This window comes from Thalassophryne amazonica, chromosome 2 (assembly GCF_902500255.1).
Source record: "Thalassophryne amazonica chromosome 2, fThaAma1.1, whole genome shotgun sequence".
NCBI classification, from domain to species: Eukaryota; Metazoa; Chordata; class Actinopteri; order Batrachoidiformes; family Batrachoididae; genus Thalassophryne; species Thalassophryne amazonica.
The window spans coordinates 138,643,477-138,659,737 of record NC_047104.1 but is presented as its reverse complement, the minus strand read 5'-3'; the positions used below and the strand labels follow the sequence as shown (position 1 = coordinate 138,659,737).

Sequence of the window (16,261 nt, the reverse complement as noted above, 5' to 3'; positions counted from 1 at the left end):
GAATGATGACTTTAAAAAAAACAAGACTTAGGTGCGCAAATTTGAATTTATTTTGGATCTTCTCTAATCCAAACAGGGTCAAAATTATAAATACAGGCTCAGGTATATACATACATGTACCTACATTTTTTAATACGTGGTACAGAAGGTTCTGCAATATCTTTTAACGTGATAAGGTCAAGGCCTATTAACTCCTCCTTAGTGATCATGATTGATCACAACTGGTAGTTTCTCTTTTTGCCACCATAAAAAGGACATGTTTGACAGAACTCATTAGACTGATCAATACTCTGAACAATGGAAAAGTCCAAAGAATTTAGGGAGGTCAAAAAAGGATAATTGTAGACTTAAACAAGATGGGAAAGTCTCTTGGAGCCAATTTCTAAACAACTATAGATTCCAAGATTATCAGTTCAAACAATTATACTTATGTAAAAGCTAGTTGGATGTGCCACCACTTTGCCAAGGTCTGGAAGAAGACCCAAAACTGTCAACTGAGAGTAAATTGGTTAGGATCTTCTGGAACAACTCAGGAACCACAAATGCTTTGTCCTCCCGTGAATTGCAAACTGTTGGAACACCAGCGTCATTCTCTAGAGTGAAGCAAGTTTTACATTGCTGTGTACTGGAAGGGCGCTGATCAAGAAAGAAGCCCCTGCTCCAAAATCAACACCATCAAACTGGACTGAAATTTGCAGGGGCACTGCATGAATAAGGATTTTTGGCCAGATGAGACAAAGATTGAGCTATTTGGCCACAACGACAAGAGGAACAGTTCAAAGACATCATTAAAAGCCGTAAATTCCCATGACATTCACACCCATGATGAGTGTATATAAACATAAGGCCCCCTGACACGAGCATGCCTTTGACTCACGCACTAGCATGACCTGTGTTGTGCTGGAGAGTAAACTTCTCTTTAATGGGTGCAGACAGTACGTGAGAGGGACGCCGGTGCGTGCTATTGCGCACAGAGAATTTTTAAATGTTCAAAAAAATCTTTCACGCATACATGTTGTGCTACGTGGCATGATCTAATTGCCAACACGATGTGCAGCTCATCAAGTGGAGTGAAGAAGTGAACAGAGCGAGTGGTGACGTCAGCGGATCGCATCAGAGCGCAGCTTGTCTAAACTATTATAACAAGAAGTTAAATCTGTTATAAACATACTTTAACAGATGCACACAAGGAGGAAAGAACACGCAACTGTTTTACCATGCCATGACAATGTAAACATGACAAATACCTTTTTAGATGGCTCAAAATGCTTTCTGCAGCTTGTTAAGCGTGCACGTGCGCGCGAATGGCTGAAGCTGGAGCGGTCCTGTGTGATTCAGGAAGTGATTACAGCCATTTTCAACAGCCAATTTGCAGAGAAAATGATTCATCTGACACAAAACAATTATTTTATATACACAGCATCCAGCGCAGAGTGCGTGACAGCCGGTAGAACAAAGAACGGCGTCCAGCTGGGATTACAGCGGGTGGGATCGTCATGATGACTTGCATGCTACTGTGTGAATCAGAGACATGCTCGTGCCAGGGGAGCTTTACAACCACAACTGTGTGTGTGAATTAACAGTGTGCTGAATGATTTTTCTGTCTCTTGATGTCACAATAGTACCACATGGTTTCCTTCGAGGCCACTCCTTCCCAACCCTCCCTTCTCTCCTCTCTCTAACAGCTAATACCTTTCTGTATGAGAAAAGCCTAATGTACGAGGGGGAACTGAGAGGTTTTGAGCCTGAAGCAGAAAAAATACGAGGTCTATTACAAAAGTATCAGACGTTATTATTTTTTAAAAAACCATATGGATTTGAATCACGTGTGATTGCGTCAGACAAGCTTGAACCCTCGTGCGCATGCGTGAGTTTTTTCATGCCTGTCGGTTGCGTCATTCGCCTGTGAGCAGGCTTTGTGTGAGCACTGGTCCACCCTCTCGGCGGATTTTTATTGCGAATAAATGTCTGAACGATTTGGAGCTTTGCTGCATCAATTTCTTTCCAGAAACTGTGAGAGACCTCCAGGTGGACACTGTTCGAAAAATTAATATGGCTTTCAGGGATGATTTTATGGGGATTAAACAGATTAAGGAGTGTTACTGCCGCTTTAAGGACGGCCCACAACTGCTGAGAGCGCGGCGCGCTCCCAGCCCCCATCGACAGGCTGACACCCCGCTGAAACAACCAGATCATTTCCAACGTGAAGGCTTTGTTGATCCGGGACCTCGTCTGACTTTCACAAAAAGGCAGAAGATGTAGACATCAGCACTTTTTCCGGCACATTCCACCGTTACAGGTGTTTTTTTCATGGAAAGAAAAGCGGAGGGACGCGCCACGGAGCTGTTCATTACGTGGGACAAAACCACCTCGGTGTTGGTCTCACAGGACGGCTTTCAGGTGGATTTCAGATGGATTCCGGTTGCTTTCCAGTCGTGTGAATATCCGATTGTGATTGTGCATGAGCTGGACATGCCAGAACGTGTCCTGTGAGGCTTCATCACAGCGTTTCTTTGCGCCGAGCGGCTGCACCGCAACGCGCGGTGGAGCCGTTTCTCTTTCCATGACAAAAACTCCTGTAACAGTGAAATGTACCGTTCATTTTTAAACTGGACGCTGTCTTGATCTGGTATGTCATCTGACTAGCACAGGAATTGTGAAAAGACGTGGACATCAGCACTTTTTCGGCACATTAAGACAGACGTGCGGAGGAGTTCCGAGCGTCACAGTGCAGCCGCTCGGCGCAAAGAAATGCCATCTACTGGATGGCAGTGAATGAATGAATGGCACCTGGCTAAAATGCCTTTTGTTAACAAATGAAAAAAATTACATATTTTACAAATATACATTTATTTGTAAAAGCCAACACTCATGTGAAGTTTTGTGTGGGTTAAATGAATGTTTGGCATCTGTGTTAATGATCAAAACGTCAGAGTTAGTGCATTATTTTAAAATTAAAAGATATGTGTTATATTTTCACTTGTACAAGTGACAGAGTTGACATTTTCCATTTTAATGCCGTTAAACTATCCGGATTAATTTGATTTGTAAATCAAAAATATAAGTCAAACGTGCTTTCCTTTTATCAAAACCATAAGTCAAACGAACTTTCCTTTTGAGGTCTTCAGCCTCATGGCTGGCCTGCTGTATTATGTAAAGGGTAATGACTTTTGTTTTGTTGTTGTTGTTTTTCTTTCTTTTCTAGTAGCCTGGTGGCCAGGCCCCTTCTGCTGGGTTAGAGTTGAGCTCAGCTACTCTCAGTTGCCTTACTGCTGCAAAATACATAGCAGACAGGAGCCAACGGAGTTTATAACGTTTTTTTCACCGTTACTATGTAAAAAAAAAAACGTTAGTGGTGTAAAAGTTATCGGAAGGTAATTGGTCCGCTGATGGTTTTGAACTTAGCTGAAAAGCTAATCCACTAACAAAAAAGTTAGCTTCGATAATTAGCGTTTTTGCGGAACTGTGCCTACCACTGCAAATATAGGTGACTGTCATTCACTTCACTTCTCATCCTTCCTCTTAATCTCTTTCTAGCAATAAACATAATGATGAGATAAGGATGACAGCATCCCTTGTCATCAGAAAAGTGTCAGAAGAGGACTTATCAAACGTATACACCTGTAAACTGGAATCTACCTCCATTTCACAGTCCAGTTGTTCGTGTAATGTCACCGTGACCCTTGTCAAAAAAGGTATGCATTATAGCTGTGTGTCTGTCATGCGTGTACTGTGCACAAACATAATGTAAGTGTTTACTTATGTTGATAATTTGAGAATTTAGTCACAATGAATTTCTGTAACAATTTTATCACTTGCTGTTTAAAGCATTTGGTAATATTGAATTATTTCTGGAGAAACTGTAAGATTTAGGGTTTCCGTCATATTTTTGTATTTTTGTATAGCAACATACTATACACAATACGAGGTCTGTTCAAAAAGTAACGGATCTTTTTATTTTATGCAAAAAATATATGGATTTGATTCATATGTTTTTACGTCAGCCAAGCTTGAACCTTCGTGCGCATGCGTGAGTTTTTTCACGCCTGTCGGTTGCGTCATTCGCCTGTGGGCAGGCTTTGAGTGAGCACTGGTCCACCCCCTCGTCGTTTTTTCATTGCGAGGAAATGGCGGAATGATTTGGGCTTTGTTCCATCAGAATATTTTCAGAAACTGTTAGAGACAGAGACAACAAGACAAGAGATTTTGTCATGAAAAGACCCGCGGAGGCTTCGCGCGTCATGACGGAGCCGCTGATGGAGCGAGACAAAGAACGCCTCCGTTTTGGAGTGTCAGAGGACAAGTTGGGACATGCCTATCTCGGCTTTCAGTGGCTTACCAGTCGAGTGAGTATAAGAGAAATTGTGGAGAGCTGGGCATGTCCCAACTTGTCCTCTGACACTCCAAAATGGAGGTGTTCTTTGTCTCGCTCCATCAGCGAATCCGTCATGACGCGCGAAGCCTCCGCGCGGCTTTCCATGACAAAACCTCTTGTTAAAAGTGAAATCTGCCGGAAATTGGCTGATGTCCAGCTCTTGTGATAACCAGAGAAATTGCACAAGACGATCCGGATCCACACAGCCATCCGTTTAGAAATGATCTGGTGGTTTCTGCTGTCGATCACGGCTCGGAGTGCGGCGCGCCGTGCGCCATTGTGGGCCGTCCTTAAAGCGGTAGTAACACTCCTCAGCAAATCATTGTTTCTTGCACTTGTTTAGTTTAGTTTTTCAAATATTAACATCAACAACAACAGAATATTTCCTGATGTGATATTTTATCAAGCATTACACATTATGCAACTGGGAACATTAATGGTCCAGTTTGTGTTTTCAGTGTTTTATAATAGTGAACTATTGATTATTTGAATTAATTGTTTCATTTAATGTTTTGCCCAATTTCCAAACCATGAATACTTTTGAAACAGTTGTTCAATTTATTTATACAGAATCATGGTCTCACATAACTGCTTCATATTCTGTTTCAAATACTTTAAAAAAGGATACATTTTTGTAGAGTGTTCTGAGCATTTGGACATACGTTTCTGAAGCAGTTCAATTAGTGTTTACATAATTTTGTAAAGCCTAATTATTGAACCAATGCTTTTAGTATTTCAAGATTATCAACCCAGTAAATATTTTGTAAAACTACTATATACATTTGTATTTTGGGTGTTTCAATGCACTGAATCATTTTCTGAAGCAATTATGTGGCTACTCATACCCTGTTGTTCTGCAGTCTTGCTTTGTAATGTGTGCAGAATGTTGTTGTGCACTGTCTTGTCAAAAATGTTTGTATAGTATGTCCTTGGAAAAGATGATTTCTTGAAAGCAGCACATGTTGCTCTAAAATCTAAAAGTACTTTTCTGCATTAATGCTGCCACCACAAAAGTGTAAATTACCTTTACCAAGGGCACTGACACAACCCCATCCCATGACACACCCTGGCTTTTAAACTTGTTGCTGATCACTCTGGACGGTCCTTTTCATCCTTGTCTGTAGTACATGGGGTATTTTTCTTCCAAAAAAGATGTGGAACATTGATTTGTCTGACTACAACATGTTTCCACTGTGTCATAATCTAACCCAGATGCCTCAGAACCCAGAGAAGTCAATGCTGCTTCTAAACAAGTTTAACATGTCTTTTTTTTGCACTGTAAAATTTTAAGTAGCACATGTGAATATAACTCCATACTGTTTGCTTCATGTTTGACAAAGGTTTCCCACAGTAATCCCTTGCCCATGTTGTTATGTCAGCTATTGATGAATGGTGTGCTGTCTAAGGGGTTGGAGATCATGGGTGTTCAGCTTCGGCTTGTGCTCTTGTCCCTTTACACACTGAAATTCCTCCAGATTCCTTGAATCGTTTCATGATATCCACTCTGGATGGAGAAATGTCCCATATTTATACATAGAAATATAAACCACATATAATCCTATCCCATATTTCTTTGAGAAATGGTGTTTATTTAAAGCATTTCAATCATTTTAGATAGATAGATAGATAGATAGATAGATAGATAGGTAGGTAGGTAGGTAGGTAGGTAGGTAGGTAGGTAGGTAGGTAGGTAGGTAGGTAGGTAGATAGATAGATAGATAGATAGATAGATAGATAGATAGATAGATAGATAGATAGATAGATAGATAGATAGATAGATAGATAGATACATACATACATACATACATACATACATACATACATACATACATACATACATACATACATACATACATACATACTTTATTGATCCCAGAGGGAAATTCAAGGCATCATCCAGCAGCTTACACATTAGACAAGACACACACATTGCACCAGACACACAAAATAGGGTTAAGTAAATGAAAGAAAAATGGACTAATCAATAAAAGCTACTAACTAAAAAATAAAATTTGTGTGCAAGTACAGCATCCAGTCTCAGAGAATATGACGGAGGAGTAAATGTAGTAGTGCAGTAGTGAGGAGGTAGCACAGATGTAAACAGTACACAATGTGAACAGTGTAGGTTGTGCAAAGAAGTAAGCATTGTAAACAGTGTTGGTAGTGCAAAAGAAAGCAATAAAAGGTCAAGAGTTGAACAGTCTGATGGCCTGAGGGACAAAAGACTTCCTGAATCTGTACATGTGGCAGGACTGGGACAGCAGTCTGCCGCTGAATGAGCTCCTCTGCCTGATGATGGCACTGTGCAGAGGGTGCTCAACATTGTCCATGATGGCCAGCAGTTTACTGAGGGTCCTTCTCTCTGCCACTGATGTTAGTGTCTCCAGCTCTGTTCCCAGCACTAAACCAGCTTTCCTCACCAGCCTGTCCAGTCGCCCGGCGTCCCTCCTCTTCATGCTGCTCCCCCAGCAGACCACCACAGAGAAGAGCTACCACAGACTGGTAGAACATTCGCAGGAGTTTATGGCAGATCCTGAGGACCCTAACCTCCTCAGGAAGTACAGTCTGCTCTGTCCCTTCCTGTAGAGGGTGTCAGTATTGGCTGACCAATCCAACCTATCGTCCATAAGTGTCCCCAGATATTTGTAAGTCTGGACCACCTCCACATCGACCCCCTCAATGGAGACTGGCTGCAGAGTGGGCCCAGACCTTCTGAAGTCCACTACCATCTCCTTTGTTTTGGCAATGTTCAGCTGCAGGTGGTTTCATTTGCACCACTCCACCACTGCACCACTTTGTTATGCATTTGTTGATCAAATCAAATCAAATCAATTTTATTTATATAGCGCCAAATCGCAACAACAGTTGCCCCAAGGCGCTTTATATTGTAAGGCAAGGCCATACAATAATTACGGAAAAACCCCAACGGTCAAAACGACCCCCTCTGAGCAAGCACTTGGCGACAGTGGGAAGGAAAAACTCCCTTTTAACAGGAAGAAACCTCCAGCAGAACCAGGTTCAGGGAGGGGCAGTCTTCTGCTGGGACTGGTTGGGGCTGAGGGAGAGAACCAGGAAAAAGACATGCTGTGGAGGGGAGCAGAGATCACTAATCACTAATGATTAAATGCAGAGTGGTGCATACAGAGCAAAAAGAGAAAGAAACACTCAGTGCATCATGGGAACCCCCCAGCAGTCTAAGTCTATAGCAGCATAACTAAGGGATGGTTCAGGGTCACCTGATCCAGCCCTAACTATAAGCTTTAGCAAAAAGGAAAGTTTTAAGCCTAATCTTAAAAGTAGAGAGGGTGTCTGTCTCCCTGATCTGAATTGGGAGCTGGTTCCACAGGAGAGGAGCCTGAAAGCTGAAGGCTCTGCCTCCCATTCTACTCTTGCAAACCCTAGGAACTACAAGTAAGCCTGCAGTCTGAGAGCGAAGCACTCTATTGGGGTGATATGGTACTACGAGGTCCCTAGATAAGATGGGAACTGATTATTCAAACCTTATAAGTAAGAAGAAGAATTTAAATTCTATTCTAGAATTACAGGAAGCCAGTGAAGAGAAGCCAATATGGGTGAGATATGCTCTCTCCTTCTAGTCCCTGTCAGTACTCTAGCTGCAGCATTTGAATTAACTGAAGGCTTTTCAGGGAACTTTTAGGACAACCTGATAATAATGATTACAATAGTCCAGCCTAGAGGAAATAAATGCATGATTTAGTTTTTCAGCATCACTCTGAGACAAGACCTTTCTAATTTTAGAGATATTTGTTTAATATGCGCATTGAATGACATATCCTGATCACAAATGACTCCAAGATTTCTCACAGTATTACTAGAGGTCAGGGTAATGCCATCCAGAGTAAGGATCTGGTTAGACACCATGTTTCTAAGATTTGTGGGGCCAAGTACAATAACTTCAGTTTTATCTGAGTTTAAAAGCAGAAATTAGAGGTCATGTTGGGAAGTGTAGGTACACGGACCCACAACAGGGGGCGCAAATGAACGGACAATGGAGTAGTGTTGGGAAAGTGTAGGAACACGGACCCACAACAGGGGGCGCAAATGAACGGACAATGGAGTAAGTCAAAATAACAACGCTTTACTGTTGTGAATGTGCACAACGAATACAACCAATCACAGCAATGGACAACAGTCAATTCACAAAAGTGTCGTGTGGGCAGGCTCGAAGATAGGAGACGCCTCTCCAAGGTAAGACCGGAACCACACGGCTTCCTCCGCCACAGGACCCCGGGAATACTGGAGCCGCCAAGTCCCGAACTCCCAGGTGGCCACTGCCTCCGCGTGTCGGACCTGGTACTGCTGGCGAGGAACAAAGAACAGTTAGATGGGGGCGCGTTTGCACCCAGGACTCCGAACAGCAGGGAAGTTACCTCCACCTCTCGTTGGAAACAGTAATCCACAAACTAGCTCAATCCAAAAAGATATACTCCGTTAGCTTCGTACGTTACCTCTCCGGTAGAAACGATATCTCGGCAATGAGGTGGAGATGCCGTCCTGCTGATATACCCCACTGATGATTGCCGTCAGCTGTCTCAGGTGATGGGTGACAGCTGTCACCGAGGCTGCTCCCGTGAGGCGGCGGCGCCCTCTGGTGCCTGGAGCCCGCACTCCAGGCAGGGCGCCCTCTGGTGGTGGTGGGCCAGCAGTACCTCCTCTTCAGCGGCCCACACAACACGTAGGTCAAATAACAACACTTACTGTTGTGAATGGGCACAACAAATACAACAGATTGCAACAATAGACAAAGTCAATTCACAAAAGGTGATTGCCGACGTCATAGTTCCGTTCGGCCGGGTCAACCTGCGGGAAAAATAGGCACACGGGTGAAGGAACTTATCTGGTCTTCCCGCTCTGGGAAAGCACAGCTCCTATCCCTGAGTCCGAGGCGTCCACTTCAACCACTAACTGGCGACTAGGATCGGGCTGCACCAGAAGGGGTGCAGACGAGAACGCCGTTTCAAACTCTTTGAACGCGGCATCGCAACGATCCGACCAGGTGAAGGGGACTTTTGGGGAGGTCAGGGCTGTCAGGGAGCTAACTACCTGACTGTAGCCCTTAATGAACCTCCTGTAGAAATTAGCAAAGCCGAGGAACTGTTGCAGTTTCCTACGGCTGGTGGGTTGGGGCCAGTCTCTCACCGCCGCGACCTTGGCCGGATCAGGAGCGACGGAGTTAGGGGAGATGATAAACCCCAGGAAGGACAAAGAAGTGCGGTGGAAATCGCACTTCTCGCTCTTCACAAACAGCCGGTTCTCCAACAACCGCTGCAGGACCTGACGTACATGCCGGACATGGGTCTCAGGATCCGGAGAAAAGATGAGTATATCGTCCAGATATACGAAGACGAATCGGTGCAGGAAATCCCGCAAGACATCATTAACCAATGCTTGGAACGTCGCGGGGGCGTTTGTAAGACCGAACGGCATGACCAGGTACTCAAAGTGACCTAACGGGGTGTTAAATGCCGTCTTCCACTCGTCTCCCTTCCGGATCCGAACCAGGTGATACGCATTCCTGAGATCTAGCTTGGTGAACATTTGGGCTCCATGCAGGGGCGTGACACTGAATCCAACAAGGGCAATGGGTATCGGTTACGAACCGTGATTTCGTTCAGCCCCCTGTAATCAATGCATGGACGTAGTCCGCCATCCTTTTTTCCCACAAAAAAGAAACCTGCACCCATCGGGGAAGTGGAATTCCGGATCAACCCGGCAGCTAAAGAGTCCTGGATGTAGGTCTCCATTGATTCGCGCTCAGGTCGTGAGAGGTTGTACAGCCTGCTGGATGGGAACTCAACGCCTGGAACCAAATCAATGGCACAATCGTACGGACGGTGGGGGGGAAGGGTGAGCGCCAGATCCTTACTGAACACATCCACAAGGTCATGGTACTCCACCGGCACCGTCCCTAGATTGGGCGGGACTCTGACCTCCTCCTTAGCCTGGGAACCGGGAGGAACCGAGGAACCTAAACATACCCGATGGCAGGTCTCGCTCCACTGAACCACTACCCCGGACGGCCAATTGATCCGGGGATTGTGTTTTAACATCCAGGGGAACCCTAGAATCACACGGGAGGTGGCAGGAGTCACAAAAAACTCGATCTCCTCCCAGTGATTTCCTGACACCACCAGAGTTACTGGTGGTGTCTTATGTGTGATTGGAGGGAGTAGGGAGCCATCTAGTGCTCGCACCTGCACAGGCGAGGTAAGCGCCACCAGAGGGAGACCTATCTCCCTGGCCCATCTGCTGTCTAACAGATTCCCTTCAGAGCCCGTGTCCACCAGTGCTGGGGCCTTCAGGGTTAAATCCTCATAAAGGATTGTAACTGGGAGTCGTGTGGCAATATGGGTGTGTCCCACGTGAATGTCTCGGCCCACCCCTAGCCCAGTTTCTAGGGGCGGGCGTTGGTGTTTAAAACCGCATCGGGGCAGTCTCTTACCTGGATGCTCTATCGAGCCACAAACAAAACCGCTCCGGGGCCCAGCCTCCTCTGTCTGTCTGGTGCCCTAAATGTGGCCCTGCTCGTGTCCATAGCTTCGTCAGCAGGGGGAGCTGTAACCCACACTGAGCGTAGGGGCCGTGGGGAGGGCCAGAACTCGGTCGTGAACTGGAAGGGAGAGGGACGGCGCGTGCCCGGCCACGCCCTTCGTCTCGTCCGACGGCGTTCTTCTAACCGATTGTCTAATCGTATAACGAGATCAATAGCCCATCTAAATCCCGCGGTTTCGTCCTTAGCCACCAGGTGCTCCTTTAGGACCAACGACAGTCCGTTTACGAAGGCGGCGCGGAGGGCAGTGCTATTCCAGCCGGACCTCGCAGCCACGATGCGGAAGTCGACTGCATAGGCAGCTGCGCTCCGGCGCCCCTGTCTCATTGACAGCAGCACGGCTGAAGCGGTCTCTCCTCTATTTGGGTGATCGAACACTGTTCTGAACTCCCTCACAAACCCCATATGTCTGAAGGAGCCGTGAATTCTGCTCCCAGAGCGCTGTAGCCCAAGCGCGTGCCTCACCGCGAAGCAGATTTATTACATAAGCTATCTTGCTGGCATCAGTCGCGTACATGACAGGACGTTGTGCGAGACGAGCGAACACTGCATAAGGAAGTCCGCGCACGTCTCCACACAACCTCCGTACGGCTCTGGAGGGCTTATGTATGCTTCCGGGGAAGGTGGGAGGGGTCCGTTGAACGACCTGTGGAACGTCACTGTTACGCACAGGGTCGACAGGAGGGAGAGCCGCAGCAGCACCCTGAGGGCGCGCTTCCACCTGTGCGGCGAGAGCCTCCACCCTGCGGTTAAGGAGGACGTTCTGCTCGGTCATTAGATCCAACCAGAGCCGTGAAGGCGGTGAGGATTCGCTGCAACTCACCGATCATTCCTCCTGCGGACGCCTGTGCGCCCTGCTCTTCCATTGGCCGTTCAACAGCCTGTGACGCCCCTCGGAGTCCATGACGTTGGCCGAGATATCCTGTTGGGAAAGTGTAGGTACACGGACCCACAAACAGGGGGCGCAAATGAATGGACAATGGAGTAGGTCAAATAACAACACTTTACTGTTGTGAATGGGCACAACAAATACAACAGATTGCAACAATAGACAAAGTCAATTCACAAAAGGTGTTGTGTGGGCAGGCTCGAAGATAGGAGACGTCTGTCCAAAGCAGAACCGGAACCACACGATTTCCTCCGCCACCAGACCCCTGGAATACTGGAGCCGCCAAGTCCCGAACTCCCAGGTGGCCACTGCCTCCGCGTGTCGGACCTGGTACTGCTGGCGAGGAACAAAGAAACAATTAACTGTGGGCGCGTTTGCACCCAGCAATCCGCACGGTAGGAAAACTACCTGCACCTCTCGTGGAAAAAGGAGTCTGCTAAAACAACGCACAAAGTCACAAAGGGTTAGTGTCTCACAGTTAGCTGAGTACGTTACCTTCCAGGTAGAACGATATCCGGCAAAGAGGTGGAGACGTCGTCCTGCTGATGTACCCCTGCTGATCGGATGATTGGTAACAGCTGTTGCAGGTGATGCGTGACAGCTGTCACCCTGGCTGCTCCTGTGAGGCGGCTGCGCCCTCTGGTGCCTGGAGCCCGCACTCCAGACAGTGCGCCCTCTGGTGGTGGGCCAGCAGTACCTCCTCTTCTGGCGGCCCACACAACAGGTCATCCATGTCTTTATGTCTGTAAGACAATCCTGCAGTTTAGCTAATTGATGTGTCCTCTGGCTTCATGGATAGATAATAATACTGCCTAAGGGAAACATGTATAAAGTGAATAAAATTGGTCCTAGCACAGAACCTTGTGGAACTCCATAATTAACCTTAGTCTGTGAAGAAGATTCCCCATTTACATGAACAAATGTAATCTATTAGATAAATATGATTCAAACCACCGCAGCGCAGTGCCTTTAATACCTATGGCATGCTCTAATCTCTGTAATAAAATTTTATGGTCAACAGTATCAAAAGCAGCACTGAGGTCTAACAGAACAAGCACAGAGATGAGTCCACTGTCTGAGGCCATAAGAAGATCATTTGTAACCTTCACTAATGCTGTTTCTGTACTATGATGAATTCTAAAACCTGACTGAAACTCTTCAAATAGACCATTCCTCTGCAGATGATCAGTTAGCTGTTTTACAGCTACCCTTTCAAGAATTTTTGAGAGAAAAGGAAGGTTGGAGATTGGCCTATAATTAGCTAAGATAGCTGGGTCAAGTGATGGCTTTTTAAGTAATGGTTTAATTACTGCCACCTTAAAAGCCTGTGGTACATAGCCAACTAATAAAGATAGATTGATCATATTTAAGATCGAAGCATTAATTAATGGTAGGGCTTCCTTGAGCAGCCTGGTAGGAATGGGGTCTAATAGACATGTTGATGGTTTGGAGGAAGTAATTAATGAAAATAACTCAGACAGAACAATCGGAGAGAAAGAGTCTAACCAAATACCGGCATCACTGAAAGCAGCCAAAGAGAACGATATGTCTTTGGGATGGTTATGAGTAATTTTTTCTCTAATAGTTAAAATTTTGTTAGCAAAGAAAGTCATGAAGTCATTACTAGTTAAAGTTAAAGGAATACTCGGCTCAATAGAGCTCTGACTCTTTGTCAGCCTGGCTACAGTGCTGAAAAGAAACCTGGGGTTGTTCTTATTTTCTTCAATTAGTGATGAGTAGTAAGATGTCCTAGCTTTGCGGAGAGCTTTTTTATAGAGCAACAGACTCTTTTTCCAGGCTAAGTGAAGATCTTCTAAATTAGTGAGACGCCATTTCCTCTACAACTTACGGGTTATTTGCTTTAAGCTGCGAGTTTGTGAGTTATACCACGGAGTCAGGCACTTCTGATTTAAGGCTCTCTTTTTCAGAGGAGCTACAGCATCCAAAGTTGTCTTCAATGAGGATGTAAAACTATTGACGATACTCTATCTTACTCACAGAGTTTAGGTAGCTACTCTGCACTGTGTTGGTATATGGCATTAGAGAACATAAAGAAGGAATCATATCCTTAAACCTAGTTACAGCGCTTTCTGAAAGACTTCTAGTGTAATGAAACTTATTCCCCACTGCTGGGTAGTCCATCAGAGTAAATGTAAATGTTATTAAGAAATGATCAGACAGAAGGGAGTTTTCAGGGAATACTGTTAAGTCTTCAATTTCCATACCATAAGTCAGAACAAGATCTAAGATATGATTAAAGTGGTGGGTGGACTCATTTACATTTTGAGCAAAGCCAATTGAGTCTAATAATAGATTAAATGCAGTGTTGAGGCTGTCATTCTCAGCATCGTGTGGATGTTAAAATCACCCACTATAATTATCAGTTGATAAACTGTAAATCCTTTCTTCCCATCTTTGAGCCAGCATTTTGTGGAAACAATGTGTATCATGATTACAATTGCCTGTTGACATCACCTGTTTGAAATAACATTTTAATTGTTCTTCTAATTTAATTGTTCTTACCTTATTTCTAGCCCAATTTTATGGGAATGTGTTGCAGAAATGGATGCATATTAACAAATGAAATAAAATTGACCACAGAAAACATGAAATCTCGTGGGTTCATACTGTCTGCAGTGAACTAGAAGTACAAATAAATGCAAGAATCAGTGTGGGTTTTTTTTTTAATTTGCATTTTCCATAACCTCCCAGGCTTTTTCCGATTTGGGGCTGTATTTCAGACAAGGTTTAAAATCCCCTTAGGTTTGATACGTGGGTGTCAATTTAATTCAAGTGGCATGAATGTTTGATGTGATTGTTTTTTTGCAGTTTCTTGATTTATTCTGATTTGTATAATTTGTAACTTCTCCTTTATACCCTTACAGCTCATCCCTCCTTCTTCTTGATGGCTCTCTGCATTGTGTGCATCACACTGGTGCTGGGTGTAACACTCGTTATTTATGTGACGCTTAAAATTGACATTGCTCTTTTTCTACGAGACACTGTTGCTTTCTGCCGCACCAGATCAGGTGAGTCTTAATTCATGGCTGTTTCATCCAACATACAACCTCTGTTTACCTTGTACACATGAAAAGTTCATTTGAAAATCATATAAATGCAAATGAAATAAATCAATAAACAAAAGTCCTCAATGGGAGAAATGTAGAAATATCTTCATGCTAAAAAAAAAATTAAGCTTTACAGTTTAAAATAATTATAAATCAGCCATTTCTGTTATGATTGACTACAAGTGAACTCATATTCAGGACAAACACACATACTCATCAGTGAAGGTGTACACAGAGTGAAAAACTGATATAGTGATGTGATGTACTTCACGTGAGGGCTTGATATGGTGTGGAGTCCTGACATGATGCAAAGACTGGACAAGGAATGAAAACAGTGTAACACAGACATCTGATAAGATGTGGTGTGAAGATCTGACATCGTGTGAAACTTAGTATGACATGGAGATACGAGGTCTGTCCAAAAAGTATCAGACCTTTTAATTTTTTGCAAAAACCATATGGATTTGAATCACGTGTGATTGCATCAGCCAAGCTTGAACCTTCGTGCGCATGCGTGAGTTTTTTCACGCCTGTCGGTTGTGTTATTCGCCTGTGAGCAGCCTTTGTGTGAGCAGTGGTCCACCCCCTCGGATTTTTATTGCGAATAAATGTCTGAGCGATTTGGAGCTTTGCTGCATCAATTTTTTTCCAGAAACTGTGAGAGACCTCCAGGTGGACACCGTTCGGAAAATTAATATGGCTGTTGGGAAGGTGTCGTAGCACGGACCCACAACAGGGGGCGCAAATGAACGGACAATGAGTAAGCCAAAAGGTAACAATTTAATGTTGTGATAATACACAACGAAATGTGTCGTAATTGTCACAGTCAATAAACACCAGGTGACGTGTGGGCAGGCTCGAAGATAGAAGACGCCCGAGAGAGAAGCCGCGTCCCACACGGCCTCCACCACCAACGGTCTGAAGAACACCGGAGCCGCCAAGTCCCGAGTCCCCAGGTGGCCTCTGTCTTCGGCTGTCGACCCTGGTACTGCTGGCAGAAAACAGAAAGATGATGTGTGAGTGTGAGTCCGCACACTCAGTAATTTACAGTCCAGACACCGTTAGGAGGGAGCACCTCCACCTCCAAATCACACACACTCGTGCAGCTCCTGATCAACCACTTATCTGGGATGGGGTGCGAGGTGAAGCCGTCACTGTCACACCAAACGCCAATCCTCCAGACAAGGCAACACTTCAGGAAAACGGCTGCAATAGAAGTTCAGTTGGTTACACAATGTGTCAGTCAGCAGAGAAATTACCTTGGTACTGGTGGTCGATTTCTCGGCGGGGAGGTGGAGTTGCAGTCCGGCTTATATGGTGGTGTAGATGAGTGACAGCTGGAGTAATGAGTGACAGCT

At 44.9% G+C, this 16,261-nt stretch overlaps 1 protein-coding gene across 1 annotated transcript in view; it reads left to right on the top strand.

The window, feature by feature from the left end:
- LOC117531371 (interleukin-18 receptor 1-like) overlaps positions 1-16,261 on the top strand; it is a 63,551-nt gene that overhangs the window by 22,534 nt on the left and 24,756 nt on the right. The window contains exons 7-8 of the mRNA XM_034194455.1: positions 3,538-3,695; positions 14,721-14,864. Coding sequence (XP_034050346.1) covers positions 3,538-3,695; positions 14,721-14,864 — 302 coding nt within the window. The remainder of the gene's footprint in view (positions 1-3,537; positions 3,696-14,720; positions 14,865-16,261) is intronic.